At 44.2% G+C, this 27,988-nt stretch overlaps 1 protein-coding gene across 9 annotated transcripts in view; it reads right to left on the bottom strand.

Moving 5' to 3' along the window:
• The window catches only part of CELF5 (CUGBP Elav-like family member 5), a 103,908-nt gene that overhangs the window by 59,203 nt on the left and 16,717 nt on the right, over nucleotides 1-27,988 (bottom strand). For all 9 annotated transcript variants that reach the window (XM_063147218.1, XM_063147221.1, XM_063147215.1 and 6 more), the window contains exon 2: nucleotides 3,744-3,826. In XM_063147218.1, the coding sequence (XP_063003288.1) occupies nucleotides 3,744-3,826 (83 nt within the window). The remainder of the gene's footprint in view (nucleotides 1-3,743; nucleotides 3,827-27,988) is intronic.

The raw sequence follows: 27,988 nt of genomic DNA, 5'->3' as shown, positions 1-27,988 counted from the left end.
CCCCTTCCAACTCTACTATTCTGTGATTCTATGATTCTCTATACAAATTACACCTGCTGAAATTCCCGTTTCTATGCAACTGTTAAAGATACAGGAGCCCTGTCCTCCTTTTCATATGGTCACCCTACTTATGCCCCAACGGTTATCAGTGCACTTCAATACTGCTATAAAGTAGTAGTGTAGATCTAGTCCCAGTCAACCTAATGGCCACTGGATGCCCTGTGGACCAATTATATTCTCTCTTTCAGGAGAGAGAACTTTAAGCACTTACGTGGCTGCATTTACGACACAAGCCCTTGAAAGAAGACACATCCCTTGCACACACACATGCACACACTTAACAGTAACCACAGTGCTATCAGATTCAATATTTACTTAAGTGGGAAATTGCCCAGGAAGTCCAACACAGTCACATTTGACTTCAAAAGAGGAAACTTCTCTAAAATGTGGGAACCGGTGAAAAGAGAGTTGAAAGGGGGAATCGAGAGGGTTAAATCCTTGCAAAATACATGGAGTTAACTCAAAAGCACCATAACAGAAGCTCAACTAAAATGTATTCCACAGCTTAGGAAAGGCAGCACCAAGTCCAAGAGGTCACCAGCATGGTTAATAAGCAGTGTCAAGGAAAGCCATTGTAGAAAAGAGGGCTTCCATCAGAAAATGGAAGTCTTGCCCAAGCGAGGAAAATAAAAGGAAGCACAAGCTGGCACAAAGGTGATGCAAGCAAACAATAAGAGATTCAAAAAAGCATTTTGAAGAGCACATCGCTAATAATATAAAGGCCAACAATAAAGAATTCTTTAAATATATCAGAAGCAGGAAACCAGCTAGGGAAGCAGTTGGACTGTTGGATTACAATGGAGTTGAGGGAATACTAAATGAGAACAGGGAGATTGCAGAGAAGCTGAATGAATTCACTGCAGAAGATACAGCACAGATGCCTGTGCCTGAAGTGATGTTTTCAGGAAGGGAATCTGAGGAACTGCGGCAAATAGTGGTGACAAAAGAAGAAGTTCTCAACCTTATTGACAAATTGAAAGCAAATAAATTACCAGGCCTGGATGGTATTCATCCTAGAGTTCCCAAATAACTCAAATATGAAATTGCGGACCTCTTCACAAAAATATGCAACATGTCCCTAAGCCCAGCCTCTGTGCCAAAGGACTGGAAGATGGCCAATGTACTACCAATTTTTAAAAAGGGTATCCATGGGCGATCCAGGAAATTTCAGGCCAGTTAGCTTGACATCCATTCCAGGTAAATTGGTTGAAAGCATTATTAAAGACAAAATTAGTAAGCATATAGAAGGCAAGTCCTGCTGAAGAAGAATCAACACAGATTCCGCAAAGGCAAGTCCTGTCTCACTAATCTAGAATTCTTTGAGAGTGTCAACAAACATGTAGACAGGGGTGATCTGGTGGACATTGTTTACTTGGACTTCCAAAAGGCCTTTGATAAAGTCCCCCACTCCTGAACAAACTTAACAGTCATGGTATAAAAGGAGAGGTCCTCTTATGGATCAGTAACTGGTTAGAGAACAGAAAGCAGAGAGTAGGAATAAATGGTCAATTCTCCCGATGGAGGGAAGTAAATAGTGGGGTCCCACAGGGATTGGTATTGGGACCTATTCTTTTCAACTTGTTCATAAATGATGTGGAATTAGGAGTCAGCAGTGAAGAGGCCAAGTTTTCCGATGACATCAAATTATTTAAGGTTGTTAAAACACAAAAGGATTGTGAAGAGCTCTAAAGGGATCACTCCAAGCTTGGAGAGTGGGCATCCAAATGGCACATGCAGTTCAGTGTAAGCAAGTGTAAGGCAATACACATTGGGGCAAAAAAAACCCCAACTTCAAGTATAACCTGATGGGATCTGAGCTGGCAGTGACCGAACAAGAAAGAGATCTTGGGCTTGTGGTGGACAGCTCGATGAAGATGTCCACCCAGTGTGCAGCAGCTGTATAGAAGGCAAACTCCAAGATAGGCATTATAAGAAAAGGAATTGGGAATACAACTGCAACCACACCTAGAATACTGTGTACAGTTCTGGAAAAAGTGCAGAAAAGGGCAACTAAAATGATGAAGGGGCTAGAGCATTGCCCCTACGAGGGAAGGTTACAACAGCTGGGATTGTTTCGCTTGGAAAAAAGGAGGCTAAGGGGAAACATGACAGAGGTGTACAAAATGATGCATGGTGTGGAGAATGTGGATAGGAAGACATTTTCCTCCCTCTCTCAAAATACTAGAACCCGGGGTCATCCCATGAAGCTGATTGGTGGGAGATCAGGACAAATAAAAGGAAGGACTTCTTCACACAGCACATAGTTAAATTATGGAACTCACTACCACAAGATGTAGTGATGGCCACCAATTTGGATGGCTTTAAAAGGGGGTTGGATTAATTCCTGGAGGAGAAGGCTATCCAAGACTGCTAGTCCTGATGGCTATGTGCTGCTTCCAGTATCGCAGGCAGTGCTATATACAAACCAGATGCTGAGGAAAGTGGGTGGGGGAGTGCTGTTGCACCATGTCTGGCTTTGTTGGTCCCTGGTCGACAGGCACCCACAGAATGTTACTGAACAGCACAACTTTTATCACTGAAGTAAAAGGTCAATTGAGTTACAACTCTAGCAATGCCCACTACCATCATTTTGAAAGGGTAAACTAGGGATGATGTACATCCAAGATAGGTAGCATAAAACCAAGATTATTGATGTATATGTCATCCTAGGCCTCTTCTCTCCCCTTCCCCCACCACGTAATTCTTCAGAGTCTCTGCTACAGCATTTATCTTTAGCTGAGCAGTAGCAATGACATCTCTCAACAGCTCTTGCTTTCGATAAACGATCATTGAAGAGGGTTATTAACAGCCAGCCCTGATGACACGCGGGCAAAGTTAAAATCTCTCACCAAGTGAAATTCGAGGGGCATTGTGCTTCAATATATCTGTGTTGCTGTTTTTTCAATTTGTCCCCAAACTGTTGCAAATAACAGTTGGAAGAAACAGAATGGTGGAAAGGAGGAAGAGGAAGAAGGTTGGAAGGGAGATGGACTCCTAATTTCTCCTGCAAAATTACATTTTAGTTTTGCATTTTCTCCCCTCTATAGATTTAACATTCCCCATCCGTCAAAGAAAAGGTTACCCAATAGAATAGAAATTCAGGAAGCATCCAAGGCACAAATGCAAATGGCAAAAAAAGGAAGATCTATTTAATGTGTCCCTACGTTCCAAGAAGACCTTCCCCTTCCAACATTTTAGAAACTAAAATCGAAATGTCCTTGCATACTTGCAGGTGCACACTGGCTGGAAGGGCCCAGCAGCCTCCACAGGATTTCACATTACTGGAGGTTCCTCTGGGCTTTTAGACCTCCTCCATATCACCCCCAAGGCATATTCAAAAGCCAAGTGCACATTTGGTCTCTCTTTCAGTTCAAAGTTAAGCAGAAGAAAACACATGGAAGAACATCCCCTGACAACTCTTCTCCAACCTGGCGCTCTCCAGATGTCTTGAACTACAATATCCATACTGACTGGGGATGATGGGAAGTGTAGTCCAACACCTCCAGAAGCACTCAGTTGGGGAAGACAGTTCTAGGATGTAGCTTCGCCCATTTTCAGTGCAAGGTATGGAACAACCCTTCCCTGAGAGGAAAAGGCCTACTGTGGGGGGAAGATGCCCTCCACAAACAGAAAAGTAGGAGTAGCCCAAATGGTCTCAAACCACCACCACCCCCGGAACTTACCCCCGGAAGTGTCTTCTGTTCATGCAGAGCCATCTGAGCTTTGATGGCGGAATCTCGGGCACAGTAGGTAAGGAAGGCACAACCTGAAATGGAGATAGAACCACATCAGACATAAAAGCCTGCATGCGCAGAAGGCATTTCACCTCCTCTAACTGCATTAAGGACTCTCACCCAGCTTTATACAATCCTGCCCCCACTCACTCACACACACAAACCTGCCAGAATAACCACCTTTGCTTCCTTGCTTATTTCACAAGGACAAGAAGCCTTTGCCTCACCTGTCCAAAAAGGTACACAAGCAACGGAAGATTGAAAGGACTTATGAACATTAGAAAAGCCCTGCAGGCTCAGTCCCATCTCCAACAGCCTCCTCATTCCCATAGTAGCTCACCAGATGCCCCTGGGCGAGCCACACAGGCAAGACACAAAGGCAACTCAGCCCTCCCATGTTCCATGTCCTCAGCATTTAGTAACCTGAGGTGGACTTCGCCTGTGTGGGGAGGTTCCATTTTGCTATCATGACAGGCCTCCATAAGAGGAGCCCATGCTGGATCAGATCAAAGAAATGTCCATCAAGTCCAGAATCTGCCCCCAACCCCCCAGCATCCAGCTGGATAACTCCAAGTAAGGAGTGCAGAGTTTGTTTGTTTATTTGTTTATTTATTACATTTCTATACCACCCAATAGTCGAAGCTCTCTGGGCGGTTCACAATTAACCAGTTCCATGGTTGATTGCCCCTGAACCTAGTATACATTGCTATCCATTACTGGGCACCACACTTCGAGAAGGATGCAGACAAGCTTGAAAGGGTTCAGAGGAGGGCAACGAGGATGATCAGGCATCTGGAAACAAAGCCCTAAGAGGAGAGACTGAAAGAACTGGGCAGGTTTAGCCTGGAGAAGAGAAGGCTGAGGGGAGACATGAGACCACTCTTCAAATACTTGAAAGGTTGTCACACAGAGGAGGGCCAGGATCTCTTCTTAGTCATTCCAGAATGCAGGACACGGAATAATGGGCTCAAGTGACAGGAAGCCAGATTCCAGCTGGACATCAGGAAAAACTTCCTGACTGTTAGAGCAGTACAACAATGGAATAAGTTACCTAGGGAGGTGGTGGGCTCTCCCACATTAGAGGCCTTCAAGAGGCAGCTGGACATCCATTTGTCTGGGATGCTTTAAGGTGGATTCCTGCATTGAGCAGGGCCTTGGATTCAATGGCCTTATGGGCCCCTTCCAATTCTGCTATTCTATGATTCTTGTCCTCCATGAATTTTGCCAATCCTTTTGTCCAATTAGAACAGCCTTCCACCAACCCAGGGCCTTCAAGATGAATTGGACTACAACTCCCATCATTCCCATGAAGCTGGAGATGATGGGAGTCAGGAATCCAACACATCTCTAGGGTATCAGGTTGGGGAAGGCTGCCAAAAGAGATAGGGAAAAGGAACAATAACACAAGCCCGCTGGTATTCCATCACTTTTTGCACACACCCACAGACACAAAGCATTCTTTGTTGTTTCCTCCACCACACATTCTAATAATCAGGTGGACTGCCACTAAATAATCAGGTGGACTGCAGAAGTTGAGGGGGCAGGATTGCAGTTTGAGATTGAGAAACAAATGGTCAAAGAACACCTAATTTCCTTGAATGAGTTCAAATCTCCAGGGCCCGATGAACTGCATCCTAGAGTAATGAAGGAGCTAGCGGAAGAACTCTCAGAACCTTTGTCTATTATCTTTGCAAAACCATGGAAGCCGGGTGAGGTGCCGGACGACTGGAGGAGGGCTAACGTTGTTCCTATCTTCAAAAAGGGCAAAAAGGAGGAACCTGGGAACTACAGACCAGTCAGTCTGACATCCATCCCTGGGAAAATTCTGGAGCAGATTATAAAGAAGTCAATCTGTAAACACCTTGAAATCAATGCAGTGATCACTAGAAGCCAACATGGATTTGTCAGGAACAAATCCTGTCAGACTAATTTGATCTCATTTTTTGATAGGATAACCTCCCTTGTGGACTGTGGGAATGCTGTGGATGTCATATATCTTGACTTCAGCAAAGCTTTTGACAAAGTACCACATGACATTCTGATTAACAAACTAGCTAAAAGTGGGCTAGATGGAACAACTATTAGGTGGATCCACAGTTGGCTACAGAATCGGACTCAAAGAGTACTTATCAATGGAACCTTCTCAAACTGGGGAGAGGCAACGAGTGGGGTGCCGCAGGGCTCAGTCCTGGGCCCAGTGCTCTTCAACATTTTTATTAATGATTTGGACGAGGAGGTGCAGGGAACGCTGATCAAATTTGCAGATGACACAAAATTGGGTGGGATAGCTAATACCCTGGAAGACAGAAACAAACTTCAAAGTGATCTTGATAGGCTGGAGTGCTGGGCTGAAAACAACAGAATTAAATTTAATAGGGATAAATGCCAAGTTCTACATTTAGGGAATAGAAACCAAATGCACAGTTACAAGATGGGGGACACTTGGCTCAGCAATACTACAAACGAGAAAGATCTTGGAATTGTTGTAGATCACAAGCTGAATATGAGCCAACAGTGCGATATGGCTGCAAGAAAGGCAAATGCTATTTTGGGCTGCATTAATAGAAGTATAGCTTCCAAATCACGTGAGGTACTGGTTCCTCTCTATTCGGCCCTGGTTAGGCCTCATCTAGAGTATTGTGTCCAGTTCTGGGCTCCACAATTCAAGAAGGACACAGACAAGCTGGCGCGTGTTCAGAAGAGGGCAACGAGGATGATCAGAGGTCTAGAAACAAAGCCCTATGAAGAGAGACTGAAAGAACTGGGCATGTTTAGCCTGGAGAAGAGAAGATTGAGGGGAGACATGATAGCACTCTTCAAATACTTAAAAGGTTGTCCCACAGAGGAGGGCCAGGATCTCTTCTCGATCCTCCCAGAGTGCAGGACACGGAATAATGGGCTCAAGTTAAAGGAAGCCAGATTCCGGCTGGACATCAGGAAAAACTTCCTGACTGTTAGAGCAGTACGACTGTGGCACCCCGGTTGTGGAATGAGCTCCCCAGAGAGGTCCGCCTGGCGCCTACACTGTACTCCTTTCGTCGCCAGCTGAAGACCTTTTTATTCACTCAGTATTTTAACACTTAATTTAAATTTAAATTTAAATTATACTGTTTTAACTCTGTATTTTAACCTTATATCAATTTTGCTGCGTGGTTTTATCCTGGTTGTGCTTTTTATATTGTATTTTGTATTTGTATTTTTAACTTGTTGGTTGTTTTATGATGGTTTTAATTTTTGTGAACCGCCCAGAGAGCTTCGGCTATTGGGCGGTATAAAAATGTAATAAATAAATAAATAAATAAATAAAATAAAAATACAACAATGGAACCAGTTACCTGGGGAGGTTGTGGGCTCTCCCACACTAGAGGCCTTCAAGAGGCAGCTGGACAGCCATCTGTCAGGGATGCTTTAGGGTGGATTCCTGCATTGAGCAGGAGGTTGGACTCGATGGCCTTGTAGGCCCCTTCCAACTCTGCTATTCTATGATTCTATGATTAAATATGTAAATTCCATTCTTAGCAGTTCCAGCTAGTAACTGTAAGTAGGGGATTAGAATTAGGTATGTCAGAGAGCTCCACCATGAATTCCGATTTCTATGAATCCGAACTGCATATTCCACAGCAGACTGGCTTGTTGTTTTGTTTTGTTTTACTCTTGGGGGGGGGGGCAGATTTGTGCATGAGCAAATTATTGCAAGTGGAACTAAACATCCCTTTAAAAAACCTGATGCCGTAAATGAGCAGACAATGGAACAAAAGATGCTGTGAAACACAGACAGAATAGATTTAATGAAAACCGTATTTCCCAAGTTGGAATACCCCAACAACAGCACACAAAAATTGTAAGCAGGAACCAGGCTCCAGACTAGAACCACTGGGTGAAAATTGCAGAGAATTGGAGATTTCAGCTAAATGTTAGGTGGCTGCTCAGTGGCTGCTCTGGAACTCCCTCCCCTGGGAAGCCAGACTGGCTTCCTCCCTGGTGTGTTTCGGAGGCAGGCTAAAACTTTTCTGTTCCAGCTGGCCTTTGGGGTCTAGTCTGGACCTCTGTTGATGTGCTGTTTATATATTGGATTTTTAAAAAAATAATAATAATTGTATTTTAAATGTTTTTAAATGTTTTAATATTGTAGCATGTTTAATTATTCTTTAATTTTTGTATATCTCTGTTTTAACTGTACATGTTTTAATTTGTAAAGCTGCCTTGAGTCCCAGTATTGGGGAAAAGGCGGAATAATAATAATAATAACGATGATGATGATGATGATGATGATGATGTACAAGTTGTTCAATAGCAGAACAGACTAACTTGGGAGGTGACAAGCTTCTCTTTCGCTGGAGGTGTATAAGCAGAAACCAGATGAACCTCTGTCAGTAATGTTGTAGCTCAACTTTCCCTATCCTGATGCCCTCCAAATGTTATGAACTGCAATTCCCAAAGTTCCAGACTATTCACCATGCTGGCTGAGGCTGTTGGCAGTTGACATCCAATACATCTGGAGAGCATCAGGTTGGGGCAGTCTTCTGCAGCTGTTCCCGAGAATGCAGACCCTGCACTGAACACGGCGTTGGACTAGATGGCCTCAAAGATTCCTTCCAACTCTTCAGTTCTTTGATTCATGCACGGGCTGGGCTCACACCCCTTGTACACGGCCATCCATTTAACCTTCGTGCCACAGAGATGCTGGCGGTGCTCTGGTTTAAATTTTTAATTCTAATTAATAGCCCCACCCCACCCCTGGAGCAACTGAGCATTGAAGCAACTGGTGGCTCTTTTTTACTGTAAGCACTATTTGCTTTCATTTGCAACCCTACAGAGAGTTGGGGTGTGTGTGTGGAATCAGCATTCGCCATCTCACTCACTCACTCCCATATTTAGCCTTTGGAAAAGCGGGGGGCGGGGGGGGCATGCAAACAACAGAAAGGTACTAAATATATTACTGAATACATACAGAATCTGGCTACTCTTTCCCAGACATTTCCCTTCAACACCTCTGAACACTTCTTTCTTTTGATTGCGTTTCTAGTCCATGTCACAATGGTGACACATGGATTGCATCCTGACATATGAACATCAGAAGAGCCCTGCTAGATCAGACCAAGGGCCTATCTAGTCCAGCTTTCTGTTTGCACCGTGACCAACCAGCTGCCCACGGGAAATCCATCAGCAGGACCCAAGTGCAACAGCACCCTCCCGCCCATGCTTCCCAGCAACTGCTGGATACAGGCTTACTGTATTGGGCAAAAGGCGGGATACAAATAAAATAATAATAATAATAATAATAATAATAATTACTGTCTCTGATACTGGCAGTAGCACTTAGCCATCAGGGCTAGTAGCCATCGAATTCATTCAACCCCCTTTTAAAGCCATCCAAATTGGTGACCATCGCTACTTTCTCCTCCAAGAATTTGTCGTAGAAGGCTATCGATTTGCATGCCTGGACCTGATCACAATCACCCTGCCTGCACACTGTTTGTTGAGCAGGCAGCACCGTTGCAAATTTCCCCACAAATAATAGAAATACATCAACACAGTGGTGTCGTGGAGTCAGGGCCCACAAGGAGGTGGCAACATCACTTCGGAGGGACACTAATGTCATTTGCCACCGCACTGGGCTTTCCCTGCTCCTTCTGAGCTTAGCTGCAATCCTCACAGTAGCATTGACTTTTCCCAACAACAATACACTTTTCCTGTTGTATGCATTTTGTGATAGGCAATGAAGACCTATTAGCTTTGGTTTGTTGATATAGATCAACACAACTGCATGAATTTTTGGGGAGTGTGGCTTCGGGGACTCTCATGATGAGTGACTGTACTTAAGAACATAAAAAGTGCCCTAATGCTGGATCAGACCAAGGGTCCGTCTAGCCCAGCACTCTGTTCACACAGTGGTCAACCAGCCATCAGCCAGGGATGAACAAGCAGGACATGATGCAACAGCACCCTCCCACCCATGTTCCCCAGCAAATGCTGTACACAAGCTTATTGCCTTGAATACTGGAGATAGCACATAAACATCAGGGCTAGTAGCCATGGATAGCCTTTGCCTCCAGGAATTGATCCAACCCCCTTTTAAAGCCATCCAGATTGGTGGCCATCACTACATCTTGTGGCAGTGAGTTCCATAATTTAACTATGTGCTGTGTGAAGAAGTACTTCCTTTTATTTGTCCTGGATCTCCCACCAATCAGTTTCATGGGATGACCCCGGGTTCTAGTATTTTGAGAGAGGGAAGAAAATGTCTTCCTATCCACATTCTCCATACCATGCATAATTTTGTACACTTCTGTCATGTCTCCCCTTAGCCTCCTTTTTTCCAAGCGAAACAATCCCAGCTGTTGTAACCTTCCCTCGTAGGGGAGATGCTCCAGCCCCTTAATCGTTTTAGTTGCCCTTTTCTGCACTTTTTCCTGCTCTATAATATCCTTTTTTAGGTGTGGTGACCAGAACTGTACACAGTATTCGAAGTGTGGTCACACCATCGATTTGTATAAAGGCAGTACGATACTGGCCATTTTATTCTCAATTCCTTTTCTTATAATGCCTAACATGGAGTTTGCCTACATTTTATCTTCACCAACAACCAGCAAGTTTCATGTCTGAGCTGTAATTTGAACCCGAGCCTTCCCGGGTCTCGACTGACACTCTAACCACTGCACCACACAGCTCCCTAAGAGCTACACTGCAGGAGAGAGAATGCAGCTTCTTCTCTCTCCTCTGAGTACTCCAGGCCTGCTACACCAGGGATGGGCAGAAGGAAGGCTGATCTTCAGGAAGATCTCTGGCTGATTCACAGATCGGAAAAACTGCCTGCTTCCCATCCTGTATCAACAAAAAGGGCCCTCCTCACTTCCTCCCCACCCCACAAATGAAGCTGCAGAACGTGCTGGAAAACCAGAAATGGATTTGCCATGGGGTAACGAGCCACAGATGCAGCACCAAATATGAAGAAATGCATTGCCCACCCCCCAAAAGGACACAGATTTGTGTATCACTTGCATATGCTAATTTACAGTATATGATTAGAAGCAAATGGGCAAATCATGACTATGATTTTAAATAGAAATACAGTATGTCTTACCCACGTGGAGAAGACTGTGACCAGGTGAACCTGCCTGTTCAGTCTGCTGTCCAGGTGCTGCTACCTGAGGACAGACTATTCCGAGGCTCACGTTCTGCTCTCCCTTCTTAGAGTCCGTGACTAGGACTAGGCAGTGCTTCAAATAGAGGACTACCCTCTGTAAAGTAGAGCACACATTCAGTGGCACCTGCTCTTTCATTCTAAGTATATCTCTCTATCCTCATGGCTTCTGTTTTACGCTTGGAGTATCTGAGGGCTCTAGCAGCAAAACAAATTTTGTTGCAGTTCCAATATAATAAACCTTGCAGTCGCCCGCATTGTCTGCCCCTAAATCTAGCCCTGAACTCTCCCCTTTCCCAGTCAACACTGCCCTCCTATTCTTACGTGGCATGGACTCCCCTAAGGAGGTAAAGAAACAGGGCAAAGAAATTCTGGATCCGCACACACCACCGTAAGTGGGTGACAGGGATCTGATCCCATAAGCTTTAAAGTCTGCCAACTCCTTCTCCACGCAACTTTTGAAGCTATTGTCACTCCATGGGAGAAACCCATTACCAAGGTGAAGTAAAACTGAAGTAACCGTGGGGCCATGCAACAAAATCTTGCAGCATGGAGGGCTCCTTTTCAGGTTAATAGTTATGCCTCCTTTTCACGGGCACTTCCAGATGGACCAGCACTACCAATGAAAAGGCATCATGGCATGGAGCTATTCTAGCTTTCCCCTTTCACAGATTTTTTGCAGTATGAAAAACAAAAAATAAAAATAAAGAGACAGGCAAAGCAATGGAAAACACAGGAGGGTTGCAAAGTGTTTGGGACCAAGTTACTTGAAGGAACGCCTTCACCCATACTTCTGCTCACACTTTAAGTTCAGAAAGAGAGGCCCTTCTTGTAGAGGATGTCAGGGTCCACCTGACAGCCCTGCAAGGTAGGCTCCTGGACTAAATGTCCTGAACTCCCAGGCAACCCACCTCCCTAGCCCTGTCCATAACCGGGACGAGCCAGATGTTCATGGAATAACACACAGACACACATTTAGGTACCAAAGCAAATTTATTGCCATCACTAAAAACTAACACGTAGGGCCTTGGTCAGTAAAAAGCCTTTAAAAGGGAAAGGGGAGAAGGGAAAGGGGAATTGGGAAAAGGGAGTGAGGTAGAAAGGTGAGGAAAAGTTCTAGCAACTAGCCATTACCCCAATAAACAGTCAAACGTCCCCACACCCAGCAGCAGCGGCAGCTGGCCTTCTCCAAGATACCCACACACTTTAAAACATAAAAAAACCTCTCTAACTCCGAGCAACCCTCTCCTGGTTGCCTTGATCTTCCCACTTGATTTACGCACACACCACCAAGGAAGATGGTCTTCTTCATGGGGCTTTTTATGTCTTCTTTAGCCCCCAAGCCCCATGACCCTTGTTAACCAACCAGTGCCCTTCCTGGCCTTCTGATGACCCCTCCCCACCGGGACTCCCCACCTTCTTTTCCCACGGCTGAAATGAGTTAGCTTCCCAACCGCCCTGATAACCTCTAAGTGCTGTGGTGGGAGTTGCACAGGCTCTAGAAAGGAACGACCTTGGCCAAAAGCCACCAGCTCCCTTCCTCCCACCCGAGCGTGGCACAGCAGATTTTGAACACAATAGAGCATACATGGAAGGCCGACATCAAAATCACATAGCAACAACTCAGAGGTTTGCACCCCTTGTCCTTCACACTTCTCATTTGCCCACCTGTGAGAGAAAATAGGTGGGTGTCCACATGGGAGAGGGCCTTCTCTACAGTGGCCCCACACCTTTGGAACAAACTCCCATCAGAGGTCCGCCACGCATCATCCTTGGAGGCTTTTAAAAAGTCCTTGAAAATACTTGGCCTTCTCATGATGAGTACTGTTTCTGCTTTTGCCATTGTTCTTGATTATTTTATTGTTAGCTTTTATAGTTTTAACTGCTATTTTATTGCGTATGTTTTTATTGCTTTTAATGTTTTAAACTGTTTATGTATTTTATTATATGTAAGCCACCTTGTGAGGGCTTCTGCCCTGAAAGGCGGCCATGAAATGTTTTAAAAGTAAAGTAAAAGAGAATGGCCAAGGGACCCCTTATAAAATGCCATCTTTGCAGTCGGGTGATTGCACAATAAAAGCCTTGCCACGGACTCATGTTAGTCCCCATTGGGCTGTTTAATCGCCCCATCCCTTTGCAGGTGTGTACTTCTACAAATATTGGATTTCCCTCACAAATGCTGATGTGCAATGGGTGGTGCCAGTTTGGTTATGTAAAAATCAGCCCACGGAGGATGAGTTCTACCTATAAAGCAGAAAGTGTGTGTGGGTCACGTATGTCCAGAAATGTTTACCCACTCCCACATATGGTACTGCCTTAATCATAGAATCATAGAATAGCAGAGTTGGAAGGGACCTACAAGGCCATCGAGTCCAACCCCCTGCTCCATGCAGGAATGCACCCTAAAGCATCCCTGACAGATACTGTTCACCAGACAGGTCTTCGTGTACATGGATCAGAAAAAATCTAAAAACATGAATTTTGGAGTTTTAAGTATTTTTAAAGAATTTAATAAAAACCTAGGTTTACGCCTACAACTCCCAGCATGCCTTGGGCAGAACTCCCAGCATGCCTTGGGTGGGAGGCCAGAATTACTGACCTTTGGGGGCCATTGTGATTCCTAAAGTCAGTCAACCCAGTTCGACATAAAAGGAAACAATAACCCACTTAATTTGTTTTAAAGTTACCTCACAGGCCTAGGACTAGCCTACCTTGCAGGATTGTTGTGAGGGAGAGAGGGGGGGAGAAGAAATGAATTTAATTTGTTTAAAGGTTAACTCACAGGCCTAGCACAGGCCTGCTACTTTAAAATGATTACTTCAAAAACATATACATCTTAGGGGACCCAAGCAACACTGGGTAGAAACTTGAAATTTGGCACGCTGATAGGTCTGGCTGAACAATGTACCAGAAAAATCTAAAAACATGAATTTTGGAGTTTTAAATATTTTTAAAGAATTTAATTTAAAAATGAGGCTTATGCCTACAACTCCCAGCATGCCTTGGGAGGAACTCCCAGCATGCCTTAGGTGGGAGGCCAGACTTACTGGCTTTTGGTGGCCATTGTGATTCCTAAAGTCAGTCAACCCAATTCCACATAAAAGGAAACAACCCACATAAATGAGCTGCATCCATTTCTGGTGCCTCCTTCCACTTGCGATGTGTGGTTTTAAAATCATAATTACATACAACAGCGTGAATTCAAGGTGGCCCTGGCCAGGTGTTGAGGGTGTGAGAGAGAAGAAACTAATTTAATTTGTTTTAAAGTTACCTCACTGGCCTACCTTGCAGGGTTGTTGTGAGGGAAAAAAGAAATGAATTTAATTTGTTTAAAGGTTAACTCACAGGGGCCTGCTACTTTAAGATGATTACCTCACAAGCTTATATATCTTTGGGAATCAAGCAATGCTGGGTAGAAATTTACTAACTCAACCAAACTGAAGAAAACCAACCAACCTAAAGATGAATAAGCTGCAGAGAAATTTATTATTTATCAATGTTATAAACATTATTCATGGACCCGAGCAACGCCGGGCATATCAGCTAGTATAGGATAAAAGCTTACACCCATGTAGAAATAGAGTTGTAAGCTGCTCCATCCTGAGCGTATCTTAGACTCCAGTTGGGAAAAGGGGAGGGGGGGAATAAATTGAACACAAACGTTGCACTGAACAAAAGGTGCTTTTTTTTAATTAGCTGGGAATCAAAGAATAATGTAAATCTCAAGTATTTCATGCAGAAACAGAGAAACTCCTTAAAAAAATCCCCTCTGAAACAAAACTTCCTTAAAATGTAGAATATGGTGGATATTGTTAAACTTCATAATTCGCTTTAAAACTCTGCCCTCATACACAGGAAGTGCTATTGTACACTACTGATCAATTTTGACTCCTTGCTTTGCAAACTGCTCTCTCCCAGGAAATAAAAACAGTTTACTTGTCCAATCAGAATTGGTGCCTGTTCCGTCATTGCTTCTAATACTAAACTTGGTTGGTCAGGGCCAACAGAAATGGAGCCAAAATGGGGCCACTGGGACACAAGAGGGTGGTTTGGTAAGCTCACTCGGGAAACCCTGGGGTTTCCAGAAGAACAAAATATATTTCATCTAAGGGGGTAACCCCCTCCAAGATGGCTCCATGAGAACTGAGCATGCTCAGTCACCACAGAACATTAAGCATCAGTTTGAAAAGAAAAGCGGAAAACTGATGGGAGCAGGAATGGAACAGCCTCCTAGAAGAGGACATGGCTGATATGGTGGAAATTAGCACTCCTATTAGGAAAGGATATGCCACAACATTTTGCTGCAGACCTGACTTGTAGCTGCTGCTGCTTCTTCTTCTTCTTTATTTATATAGCACCATCAATGTACATTGATGTAAAAATTCTGAACTTTATTTAGAGCTTTGTAGATTTCACACATATTTCTTCATTTTGTACATTCATAGAATAGTAGAGTTGGAAGGGGTCTATAAGGCCATCAAGTCCAACCCCCTGCTTGATGCAAGAATCCACCTTAAAGCATCCTTGACAGATGGCTGTCCAGCTGCCTCTGAAGGCCTCTAGTGTGGGAGAGCCCATGACCTCCCTAGGTCATTGCTTTCATTCTCGTACTGCTCTAACAGAAAGTTTCCCTGATGTCCAGCCGGAATCTGGCTTCCTGTAATTTGAGCCCATTATTCCGTGTCCTGCAGTCTGGGATGATTGAATATTTGAAGAGTGCTGTCATGTCTCCCCTCAGCCTCTCTTCTCAAGGCTAAACATGCCCAATCTCTCATCATATGGCTTTGTTTCCAGAGCCCTGATCATCTTTGTTTCCTCTGAATCCCCTCCAGCTTGTCTGCATCATTCTTGAAGTGTGGTGCCCAGAACTAGACACAATACTCAAGGTGAGGCCTAACCAGGGCTGAATAGAGGGGAACCAGGGCCTTGCACGATTTGGACGCTATACTTCTATTAATGCCACCCAAAATAGCATTTGCTTTTTTTGCAGCCACATCGCACTGCTGGCTCATATTCAGCTTGTGATCTACAACAATTCCAAGATCCTTCTCGCTTGTAGTATTGCTGAGACAAGTGTCGCCCCATCTTGTAGACTGTGCATTTGGTTTCTTTTTCCTAGGTGTAGAACTTGGCATTTATCCCTATTCAATTTCATTCTCTCTCTCTCTCATACTTTCTCTCTTTCTCATTTTCTCTCTTTCTGCCACCGCTTTTCTCCCATCCCTTCTGCTATCCCTCCTGCTTTTCTCCCTCTCCCCTCCCACCACCTAGGGAGGGGCGGGCTGCTCTTGCTAGAGGTCCAAGCTGATCATTTGCATAAGCCTTTTGAAATAAGGCCATGAGAACAAGTTGCCCCACCCTGTTACAGAGAGCTGCAACAGCATGAATTAGCTTCACCCAATATTACGATAAGACACTGCTTTTGCTTTTTAAAAGTATTTTACTCCTCATTCTAATGAAGAACACATTCCAATGCATTTTTTAAGAGATGGGTTTTCCTCCTGCCCCCAAATTTCTAATTTTTCCAGCTTCATATCCCCCCTCCCAATTACCCCCAAGATCATAGAATCATAGAATCATAGAATAGCAGAGTTGGAAGGGGCCTACAAGGCCATCAAGACCAACCTCCTGCTCAATGCAGGAATCCACCCTAAAGCAGCCCTGACAGATGGTTGTCCAGCTGCCTCTTGAACGCCTCTAGTGTGGGAGAGCCCACAACCTCCTTAGGTAACTGATTCCATTGTCGCAATGCTCTAACAAGAAGTTTTTCCTGATGTCCAGCTGGAATCTGGCTTCCTTTAACTTGAGTCCATTATTCCGTGTCCTGCACTCTGGGAGGGTCGAGAAGAGATCCAGGCCCTCCTCTGTGGGACAACCTTTTAAGTATTTGAAGAGTGCTATCATGTCTCCCCTCAATCTTCTCTTCTCCAGGCTAAACATGCCCAGTTCTTTCAGTCTCTCTTCATAGGGCTTTGTTTCCAGACCCCTGATCATCCTGGTTGCCCTCCTCTGAACACGCTCCAGCTTGTCTGCGTCCTTCTTGAATTGTGGAGCCCAGAACTGGACGCAATACTCTAGATGAGGCCTAACCAGGGCCGAATAGAGAGGAACCAGTACCTCACGTGATTTGTAAGTTATACTTCTATTAATGCAGCCCAAAATAGCATTTGCCTTTCTTGCAGCCATATCGCACTGTTGGCTCATATTCAGCTTGCAATCTACAACAATTCCAAGATCTTTCTCGTTTGTAGTATTGCTGAGCCAAGTATCCCCCATCTTGTAACTGTGCCTTTGGTTTCTATTTCCTAAATGTAGGACTTGGCATTTATCCCTATTAAATTTCATCCTGTTGTTTTCAGCCCAGCACTCCAGCCTATCAAGATCACTTTGAAGTTTGTTTCTGTCTTCCAGGGTATTAGCTATCCCACTCAATTTTGTGTCATCTGCAAATTTGATCAGCGTTCCCTGCACTTCCTCGTCCAAATCATTAATAAAAATGTTGAAGAGCACTGGGCCCAGGACTGAGCCCTGTGGTACCCCACTCGTTGCCTCTCCCCAGTTTGAGAAGGTTCCATTGATAAGTACTCTTTGAGTCCGATTCTGTAGCCAACTGTGAATCCACCTAATAGTTGTTCCATCTAGCCCACTTTTAGCTAGTTTGTTAATCAGAATGTCATGGGGCACTTTGTCAAGATATATGACGTCCACAGCATTCCCACGGTCCACAAGGGAGGTTACCTTATCAAAAAATGAGATCAAATTTGTCTGACAGGACTTGTTCTTGACAAATCCATGTTGGCTTCTAGTGATCACTGCATTGATTTCAAGGTGTTTACAGATTGACTTCTTTATAATCTACTCCAAAATTTTCCCAGGGATGGATGTCAGACTGACTGGTCTGTAGTTCCCAGGTTCTTCCTTTTTGCCCTTTTTGAAGATACGGACAACGTTAGCCCTCCTCCAGTCGTCCGGCACCTCACCCGTCTTCCATGATTTTGCAAAGATAATAGACAAAGGTTCTGAGAGTTCTTCCGCTAGCTCCTTCATTACTCTAGGATGCAGTTCATCGGGCCCTGCAGATTTGAACTCATTCAAGGAAATTAGGTGTTCTTTGACCATTTGTTTCTCAATCTCAAACTCTAATCCTGCCCCCTCAACTTCTGCTTCACTTTTTCCAGGGGGGTCATAGACCCGCTTTTGGGAGAAGACTGAGGCAAAGTAGGAATTGAGCACTTCAGCTTTTTCTTTGTCATCTGTTATCAATTTGCCATCCTCATTAAGCAGTTGAACCACCATTTCTTTCCTCTGTCTTTTACTACTCACATATCTAAAGAAAGCCTTTTTATTGCTCCTAGCATCCCTCGCTAATCTCAGCTCATTCTGAGCTTTAGCCTTCCTGACGCCATTTCGGCACTTCTGCGCCACATGTCTGTACTCTTCTTTTGTAGCCTGGCCTTCCTTCCACTTCCTATATGTATCCCTTTTTGTTTTCAGGTCATCTCTAAGCTTTTTGTGGAGCCACATTGGTTTCCTCTGTTGTCTTCTATCTTTTCTCCTTGTTGGAATTGTTTGTAACTGTGCCTTTAAAATTTCCTTTTTTAAATACTCCCACCCATCCTGCACTCCTTTTCTCATTAGGCTCATTTGCCACGGGACCTTATTTATCATAGTTCTGAGTTTATTAAAATCAGCTTTCCTAAAATCCAGAGTATGTATGGCTACACTCAACTTTTGTCTCCTTCATAATCAAGAATTCAAGTATGATGTGGTCACTTTCCCCCAGAGTTCCCGTAACTGCCACTTTATCCACTAAGTCATCCCTGTTGGTCAATATCAAGTCAAGGATTGCCAATCCTCTAGTTCCTTCCACCGCTTTCTGTAGGAGAAAGTTATCACCCACACATGTCAGGAATTTCTTGGAAGGGCTGCTTTTGGCAGTATTGGTCTCCCAACAGATATCAGGGTAATTGAAGTCCCCCATCACTACTACATCACATTTCCTTGAAACACTGGCAATTTGTTTCTGAAAAGTTTCATCCTCGTCTTCTCCTTGACTGGGTGGTCGGTAGTAGACTCCGATTATCATATTCTTTTTATTCCTAGCCCCATTTATTTTAATCCAGATGCTCTCGATGGGGCTCCCAGTCTGATCCGCCTGTATTTCTGTGCAGGGATAGGTATTTTTAACATATAGTGCAACTCCACCTCCCTTTCTATTTCTTCTGTTCTTTTTGAACAAGTTATATCCTTCAATTGCTATATTCCAGTCATGGGAGTCATCCCACCAAGTTTCAGTTATACCTATCAAGTCGTATTTGCCTTCATGTAATAAGAGTTCAAGTTCATTCTGTTTGTTTCCCATGCTCTGGGCATTGGTATATAGACATCGAAGACCATGTGTTTTATAGTCTGGCTTTGTTCCTACATTGTTGCGGACACTATTTTGGGGCACTATTGGAGCTGTTCTCTGTACTGTGGTGCCTTGGCCTTCATCCATTGTTGCCTCGAGGTTTACGTCTCCCACCCCCGTAAGATTCAGTTTCATTCCTCCAGTTCCTCCCACACCTTCCATTTCCTGAACAAGGGATGGTTTGCGGACATGAGAAATGGAACAAGATTCCCCCCCCCCCCCAGGACCATCTGTGGTGCATGCAGCCCACTCACCAGCTGGAACAGGCATGGTTGAGAGAGGCTGTGGCAACCAAGGGAGGAGGCAGGGAGAGAAATGGCTACTGGTGAGGGGAATGGAGAGGCTTTTCCCAGCTGCACCCTGGGTTGGAAGCCCCAGAGAGCCAGCAGGGCCTAGTGGTTACAGCAGCCTTCCCCAACCTAGTGCTCTCCAGATGTTTTAGACTGCAACTACCATCATTCCCAGCCAGTGTGACTAAGCTGGATTAGAGTGTCCTCCTTGGAGGAAGGCCAGGATCAAAACGTAGGTCTGAAGGAACCGGTAAGCAATGATGAACGCAGAAGCCTGAATTCTTTCTTTCTTAAAAGCAAAACTTGATGTGATAGTGACAGTTGTCCTTGACTTGACTACCCCACAAAGATTTTTATTTTGACCAAAAAAGAAAAAAGTTGCACATGATTAAGAGAGGCTGGGGCTTCAAAAAATAAAAATAAATTTTAAAAATGCACATTTCTGTCCCAGCATATACATTGCATGTGGAACTCACTACCACAAGTTTTCATAATAGCCATTTTGTTTTTAAAGTAGGACGAGTGAGTCTATTTATAGAGTGGATTACACATTAGGCCTAAAAAAGATGGCTCAGGTTGAAATCTCATGTTTGGGATGAGACACTTACAAGGTCACTTTGGGCCAGTGAAACTTCTTTCAGCCTTACCTGACTCATAGGGTTGTCATGAGAATAAAAGGGAAGGGGCGAGAATAATCAAATAGATTCAGAGTTTCTCCCCAGGGTGGTTCATTGCCAGTATCAGTGCTGGACCGGGAGAAAAGGAGGAATGGGCAACGACTCAGTCACCTCACCCATGTGCACCTTCCCTTACACAAATCAGATCCCACTCAGCCTTGGCTTCATATGTAAATGGAGCGGACGTGGGGCACTCAAAGCCAACATCCCATCATGCCCAGCCCAGCCCCACCCACCACTGGGATACGGCCCGAGACTCCTTCAAAATGAATTGCGGCCCTTGGCTGAAAGAGGTTCAAGAGCCCTGTGCTAAAGGGTCAAGTCCGCAACCTGGGGGTGCTCCCAGCCTCCGTTCTTATGGCTGAAAGCTCGGTGGCCCACAGTGCCCTGCTGCACTAGCTGTGACCCCTGCTGCATCAGAAGCATGGCGTCAAATTCAGGAGTAGCCTTCATGATAATCACGGCCGTAAACCCTCCTGAGACTGCGCAACCTTGTAAAATTATACAATAAAAAATGAGCTTTCAGTCACTTACTTTATCTCTAAGCCTTCATTTTGCCCAATTATGTTAGTGCAATTAGTTGTGACTTCACCACCTTCTGTTTCAGTGTCCTATGCCTGTTACTCAGAAATAAGACCCATTGATGGCCTTGTAGGCCCCTTCCAACTCTGCTATTCTATGATTCTATGACGGTGGGACAACATCCTCCATTGCACCTCAAGGCAGCAGCCTAACTTAGTAAGTGCAGAGCAGGCCACATGGCACGCAGGTACCTCTTCCAGCACTTCATTTCCACCTTACATAAGAACATAAGAAGAGCCCTGATGCTGGATCAAACCAAGGGTCCATCTAGTCCAACACTCTGATCACACAGTGGCCCACCAGCTGTCAACCTGGGACCCACAAGCAGGACATGGTGCAACAGCACCCTCCCACCCATATTCCCCAGCAACTGGTGTGTACAGGCTTACTGCCTCTGCTACTGGAGGTCGCACACAGCCATCACAACTAGTAACCATTGATAGCTGCCACGTCCAGGAACTTATCCACCCCCCTTTTAAAGCCATCTAAATTGGTGGCCCATCACCACAACTTGTAGTTGTGAATTCCATAGTTTGACTATGTGCTATGTGAAGAAGTACTTCCTTTCATCTGTCCTGGATCTCCCACCAATCAGCTTCGTGGGATGACTCCGGGTTCTAGTATTTTGAGAGAGGGAGAAAAAGGTCTCCCTGTCCACATTCTCCACACCATGCATCATTTTGTACACCTCTATCAGGTCTCCCCTTAGCCTTCTTTTTCCCAAGCTGAACAATCCCAGCTGTTGTAACCTTCCTTTATAGGGGAGATGCTCTAGTCACCTTGATGGTGGTGATGGTGATGGTGATGGTGATGATGATGATGATGATGATATATTTATTTGTTATCTGCCTCTCCCTTTTGATTATTTTAGTTGCCCTTTTCTGCCCTTTTCCCAGCCTTCCAGCACCTGCCACCTGAGGTGATTCCTTCACTCTGCCTAATGGTAATGCTGGCTGGCACGCCAACACTCTCCTTCCTCCCACCACTATTAAAGGCAAATAGAGCAGTCTGTAGGTTTGAATTATCACAGCTAGAAGATAAGGCAAGAGTTGTTTAATTTAGATGTGTACGGGTACATTCCTATGCATCTTTAGACAGAAAAAAGTCCTACAATTCCAGTGCTTGGAGTTGGGCTCTTTTCTGTCTACGCATGCATTGGTCTCTTGCCAGGGGCTCCATAGTCACCGAAAATAACCAACAGTGTGTGACAAAATAGTCAATGGTGCCTGACACATGAAACGATAACCAACAGTTGTTCAAATAATCACCTCTGCACAGCATTGGTTATTTGCATTGGTTATTTTGGCCGAATAACCAGCCGTGGTGTGGAAAAGTCCCAACAGATGACACGATATCCCACCGTTGACTATTTAACCCTCGTTCTTTATTGTGTTTTCTGAACCTAGTCACAGATTGCTAAAGCATAAAATGCCTGTATATTTCCTCCCCATTGTATTTATTGTTTAATTTATATCCTACCTTTTGCCAAAAAATGGTGCTCAATAAAAATCAAAATATTAATTAAAACAGAACATAAAAACAAATACACTAACAAAAAACAAAGAAAAAGCACAGCAATAAAAAAGAACAGCAGTCAAACATTTAAAAAACCCTTCAGCAAGGGGGGAACGTTATTTCTGTATATGACAATGGCAGCGGGACTGTTGTATGCACAAAAATGGAAGAATGAAATAACACCAACAATGGACGAGTGGATGTTGAAGATGCTGGAATTGGCAGACATGGCAAAACTTACATCGATAATGAGAGAAAGGTCAACATCCACATTTATATCTGAATGGAAACCTCTGATAGAATTTTTGCAAGAAACAGAGAGAAATGATGTATTTGTCTGTGGATTCAATGTATGAGATATAGTTAAGACAGAAAGAAGAAATTAATCTGATTATTGTGTTAAATGTTTTTGGTAAGGAACAGAGAGAAACGATGTATTTGGCTGTGGATTCAATGGATGAATCATAGAATAGCAGAGTTGGAAGGGACCTACAAGGCCATCAAGTCCAACCCCCTGCTCAATGCAGGAAGCCACCCTAAAGCATCCCTGACAGATGGCTGTCCAGCTGCCTCTTGAAGGCCTCTAGTGTGGGAGAGCCCACAACCTCCCTAGGTAGCTGATTCCACCGTCGCACTGCTCTAACAGTCAGGAAGTTTTTCCTGATGTCCAGCCGGAATCTGGCTTCCTTTAACTTGAGCCCATTATTCCGTGTCCTGCACTCTGGGAGGATCGAGAAGAGATCCTGGCCCTCCTCTGTGGGACAACCTTTTAAGTATTTGAAGAGTGCTATCATGTCTCCCCTCAATCTTCTCTTCTCCAGGCTAAACAGGCCCAGTTCTTTCAGTCTCTCTTCATAGGGCTTTGTTTCTAGACCTCTGATCATCCTGGTTGCCCTCTTCTGAACACGTTCCAGCTTGTCTGCGTCATTCTTGAATTGTGGAGCCCAGAACTGGACGCAATACTCTAGATGAGGCCTAACCAGGGCCGAATAGAGAGGAACCAGTACCTCACGTGATTTGGAAGCTATACTTCTATTAATGCAGCCCAAAATAGCATTTGCCTTTCTTGCAGTCATATCGCACTGTTGGCTTATATTCAGCTTGTGATCTACAACAATTCCAAGATCTTTCTCGTTTGTAGTATTGCTGAGCCAAGTGTCCCCCATCTTGTAACTGTGCATTTGGTTTCTATTCCCTAAATGTAGAACTTGGCATTTATCCCTATTAAATTTAATTCTGTTGTTTTCAGCCCAGCACACCAGCCTATCAAGATCACTTTGAAGTTTGTTTCTGTCTTCCAGGGTATTAGCTATCCCACCCAATTTTGTGTCATCTGCAAACCTGATCAGCGTTCCCTGCACCTCCTCGTCCAAATCATTAATAAAAATGTTGAAGAGCACTGGGCCCAGGACTGAGCCCTGCGGCACCCCACTCATTGCCTCTCCCCAGTTTGAGAAGGTTCCATTGATAAGTACTCTTTGAGTCCGATTCTGTAGCCAACTGTGGATCCACCTAATAGTTGTTCCATCTAGCCCACTTTTAGCTAGTTTGTTAATCAGAATGTCATGTGGTACTTTGTCAAAAGCTTTGCTGAAGTCAAGATATATGACATCCACAGCATTCCCACAGTCCACAAGGGAGGTTATCCTATCAAAAAATGAGATCAAATTAGTCTGACAGGATTTGTTCCTGACAAATCCATGTTGGCTTCTAGTAATCACTGCTTTGATTTCAAGGTGTTTACAGATTGAATTCTTTATAATCTGCTCCAGAATTTTCCCAGGGATGGATGTCAGACTGACTGGTCTGTAGTTCCCAGGTTCCTCCTTTTTGCCCTTTTTGAAGATAGGGACTACGTTAGCCCTCCTCCAGTCGTCCGGCACCTCACCCGTCTTCCATGATTTTGCAAAGATAATAGACAAAGGTTCTGAGAGTTCTTCCGCTAGCTCCTTCATTACTCTTGGATGCAGTTCATCGGGCCCTGGAGATTTGAACTCATTCAAGGAAATTAGGGCCACAGCTAGACCTAAGGTTTATCCTGGGATCATCCAGGGTTCACCCCTGCCTGAGCATTGGATCCCCTGTGTGTCACCTAGGTGAACAGGTTTGACCCCTGGAAGATCCAGGGATAAACCTTAGGTCTAGCTATGGCCTAGGTGTTCTTTGACCATTTGTTTATCAATCTCAAACTGCAATCCTGCCCCCTCAACTTCTGCTTCACTTTTTCCAGGGGGGGTCATAGACCCGCTTTTGGGAGAAGACCGAGGCAAAGTAGGAATTGAGCACTTCAGCCTTTTCTTTGTCGTCTGTTATCAATTTGCCATCCTCATTAAGCAGTTGAACCACCATTTCTTTCCTCTGTCTTTTACTACTCACGTATCTGAAGAAAGCCTTTTTATTGCTTTTAGCATCCCTCGCTAATCTCAGCTCATTCTGAGCTTTAGCCTTCCTGACGCCATTTCGGCACTTCTGCGCCACTTGTCTGTACTCTTCTTTTGTAGCCTGGCCTTCCTTCCACTTCCTATATGTATCCCTTTTTGTTTTCAGGTCATCTCTAAGCTTTTTGTGGAGCCACATTGGTCTCCTCTGTTGTCTTCTATCTTTTCTCCTTGTTGGAATTGTTTGTAGCCGTGCCTTTAAAATTTCATTTTTAGATACTCCCACCCATCCTGCAATCCTTTTCTCATTAGGCTCCCTTGCCACGGGACCTTACTTATTATAGTTCTGAGTTTATTAAAATCAGCTTTCCTAAAATCCAGAGTACGTGTATGGCTACACTCAACTTTTGTCTCCTTCATAATCAAGAATTCAACTCTGTACAGCACCATGTACACTGATGGTGCTATATAAATAAATAATAATAATAAGTATGACATGGTCACTTTCCCCCAGAGTTCCCGTAACTGCCACTTTATCCACTAAGTCATCCTTATTGGTCAATAACAAGTCAAGGATTGCCGATCCTCTAGTTCCTTCCACCACTTTCTGTAGGAGAAAGTTATCACCCATACATGTCAGGAATTTCTTGGAAGGGCCGCTTTTGGCAGTAATGGTCTCCCAACAGATATCAGGGTAATTGAAGTCCCCCATCACTACTACATCACACTTCCTTGAAACACTGGCAATTTGTTTCTCAAAAGTTTTGTCCTCGTCTTCTCCTTGATTGGGTGATCGGTAGTAGACTCCGATTATCATATTCTTTTTATTCCTAGCCCCATTTATTTTAATCCAGACGCTCTCGACGGGGCTCCCAATCTCATCCGCCTGTATTTCTGTGCAGGGATAGGTATTGTTAACATATAGTGCAACTCCACCTCCCTTTCTATTTCTTCTGTTCTTTTTGAACAAGTTATATCCTTCAATTGCTATATTCCAGTCATGGGAGTCATCCCACCAAGTTTCAGTTATACCTATCAAGTCGTATTTGCCTTCATGTAAGAAGAGTTCAAGTTCATTCTGTTTGTTTCCCATGCTCTGGGCATTAGTATATAGACATCGAAGACCATGTGTTTTATAGTCTGGCTTTGTTCCTACCTTGTTGCAGACACTATTTCGGGGCACTGTTGGAGCTGTTCTCTGTACTGTGGTGCATTGGCCTTCATCCATTGTTGCCTCAAAATTTACGTCTCCCACCCCCGTAAGATTCAGTTTAAAGCCCTCCTGATGAAGTTCTTCATGCTGTGGCCGAACTCATTCTTTCCAGCCCTTGTGAGGTGCAACCCATCCCTTGTCAGCAGTCCATGTTCCAAGTAGCGTAGCCCGTGGTCCCAGAATCCAAAACTCTGAGATATATGAGATATAGTTAAGACAGGAAGAAGAAATGAATTTGATTCTGTGTTAAATGTAATTAAGGAATGAGAGAAGATAGTTCGCATTTCTGATAATGAAGTGAGCTGAAAGTACACCTTAATCTTAGATTTTTTTATTGTATTTCTGTGTGCATTTTATGTTTGTATTTCTGTTTGTATTTTATGTAATGACTTTGAGGTATGTATATCTATGATGTTTGAAATAATAAAATCATTTTTTAAAAAAAACACCCTTTAGCAACAGACCAAATTATACGCCAAAGGACTGAATAAAAATGTTGGACAGCATTCTTATTTCTGAACTTCTATCAATGCGGGGGCTGAACTAAACATCACATGCAAAGGTGTATGATGAAAAGCCCTTTTCATCTGGTTTTTACAAGCTTGCAAAGGGTAGCAGTGTCTATCAAAAGACTATTGCCTTGTATTATTCTGCATTTTAAAGGAGCTAGCAAACAATGGAATTTAAGCTGCAATTTTATACACGCTTACCTGGGAATAAGACCCATTGATTCATTGGGGCTTACTTCTGGATAGATAAGTAATGCACAGCTTAGAAGACAAGCAAAAAAAAAATTCTATCACCTCCTCTCAGTCTACCACTTCATTCTGCCCAATGGCTCCACACGGTTGGGAATACTACTACTACTACTACTACTAATTTATAGTGATACTGTGCTGCTTTTACCACTTGCTCCACTCCAACCTCCATCCTCCCAAAAGTGATATTGCTCACCCATCTGAGAAATTCAGTCTCCTTCGCACTTCTTGGCTCATTTTCCATCATCTTCATCTCCTCCACCACCACCACCACACACTGATGAGCAGGTTTCTAGCCAGATGGGCTACAACCACTACCCCAAAATCTCGCCATCCTCCCTCAGAAGCTGGCTCTTGAGGCCACCATCTTCAAGCGGCAGGGAAGCCATGCTTGGTGCTCCCAAGCAGCTGCAGCTATTGCTGCATTCTGATCTGCTCAGTGACTAGGCCAGTAGGAGCAAAGCCCGTCCAAGTAAGGGACCGGCTGGCCAAGCAGGTAGGATGGGCGGGCCGGGGGGGTGCCAAGGGAGGACAACAAAAGCTGGGCCAGTGACTGGCTCGCTCGCTCCCCTGCTGGCTCAATGCAAGGCAAGTGGATGGGACCCAGTTCCCAAAACAGTGTCGGGTCGATGACCCAATTACACCCGCCAATACTACACCACTCTGTTGCATAGAGATAGTACAACTATAATTATCATTGCTCTGGTAACCTGCAGGCCCGACTACTACCAGGCAGTAACTGTGGGGCTGCCTCTGATGTCTGCCTGGAAACTGCTATTAGTGCAACAGATGGCTGCTTGGCTACTGACTGGTACCAGGCATTGGGAATACATCATGCCAGGGCTTAAAGGGCCTCAGCGGTATTTCTGAGCACAATTCAAAGTGCTGCCATCAAACTCCAAAGCCCTACAGGGCTTGGGACCAAGATACTCGCGGGAACATCTTCTCCCACATCAACCTGAACTTACACCAAGATGTGAAACTTTTGTCCTGAAGACCTTATCAATATTTATATTGAATTTTTAAATCAACGTTTCCACCCACGTTGTATTACAGTAGCAAACTATTTCATTGATTTATGGCTTTTTAAAATTGCATTTTATGAGTATAAAGCACCCTGGAACTGTTGAATAACAGGAAGGTAGCGAAGCGTTTGAAAATAATTTCAAAAAATAAAAAGATGGGCCCTTGCATTTGGATCTCAGTGAGTTCTTCCCCAATACACTT

The sequence above is a fragment of the Elgaria multicarinata genome, chromosome 23 (genome assembly GCF_023053635.1).
Source record: "Elgaria multicarinata webbii isolate HBS135686 ecotype San Diego chromosome 23, rElgMul1.1.pri, whole genome shotgun sequence".
In the NCBI taxonomy this organism is placed as follows: Eukaryota; Metazoa; Chordata; class Lepidosauria; order Squamata; family Anguidae; genus Elgaria; species Elgaria multicarinata.
Note: the sequence above shows the minus strand (reverse complement) of the source record. Positions and strands in the feature narration are given on the sequence as shown.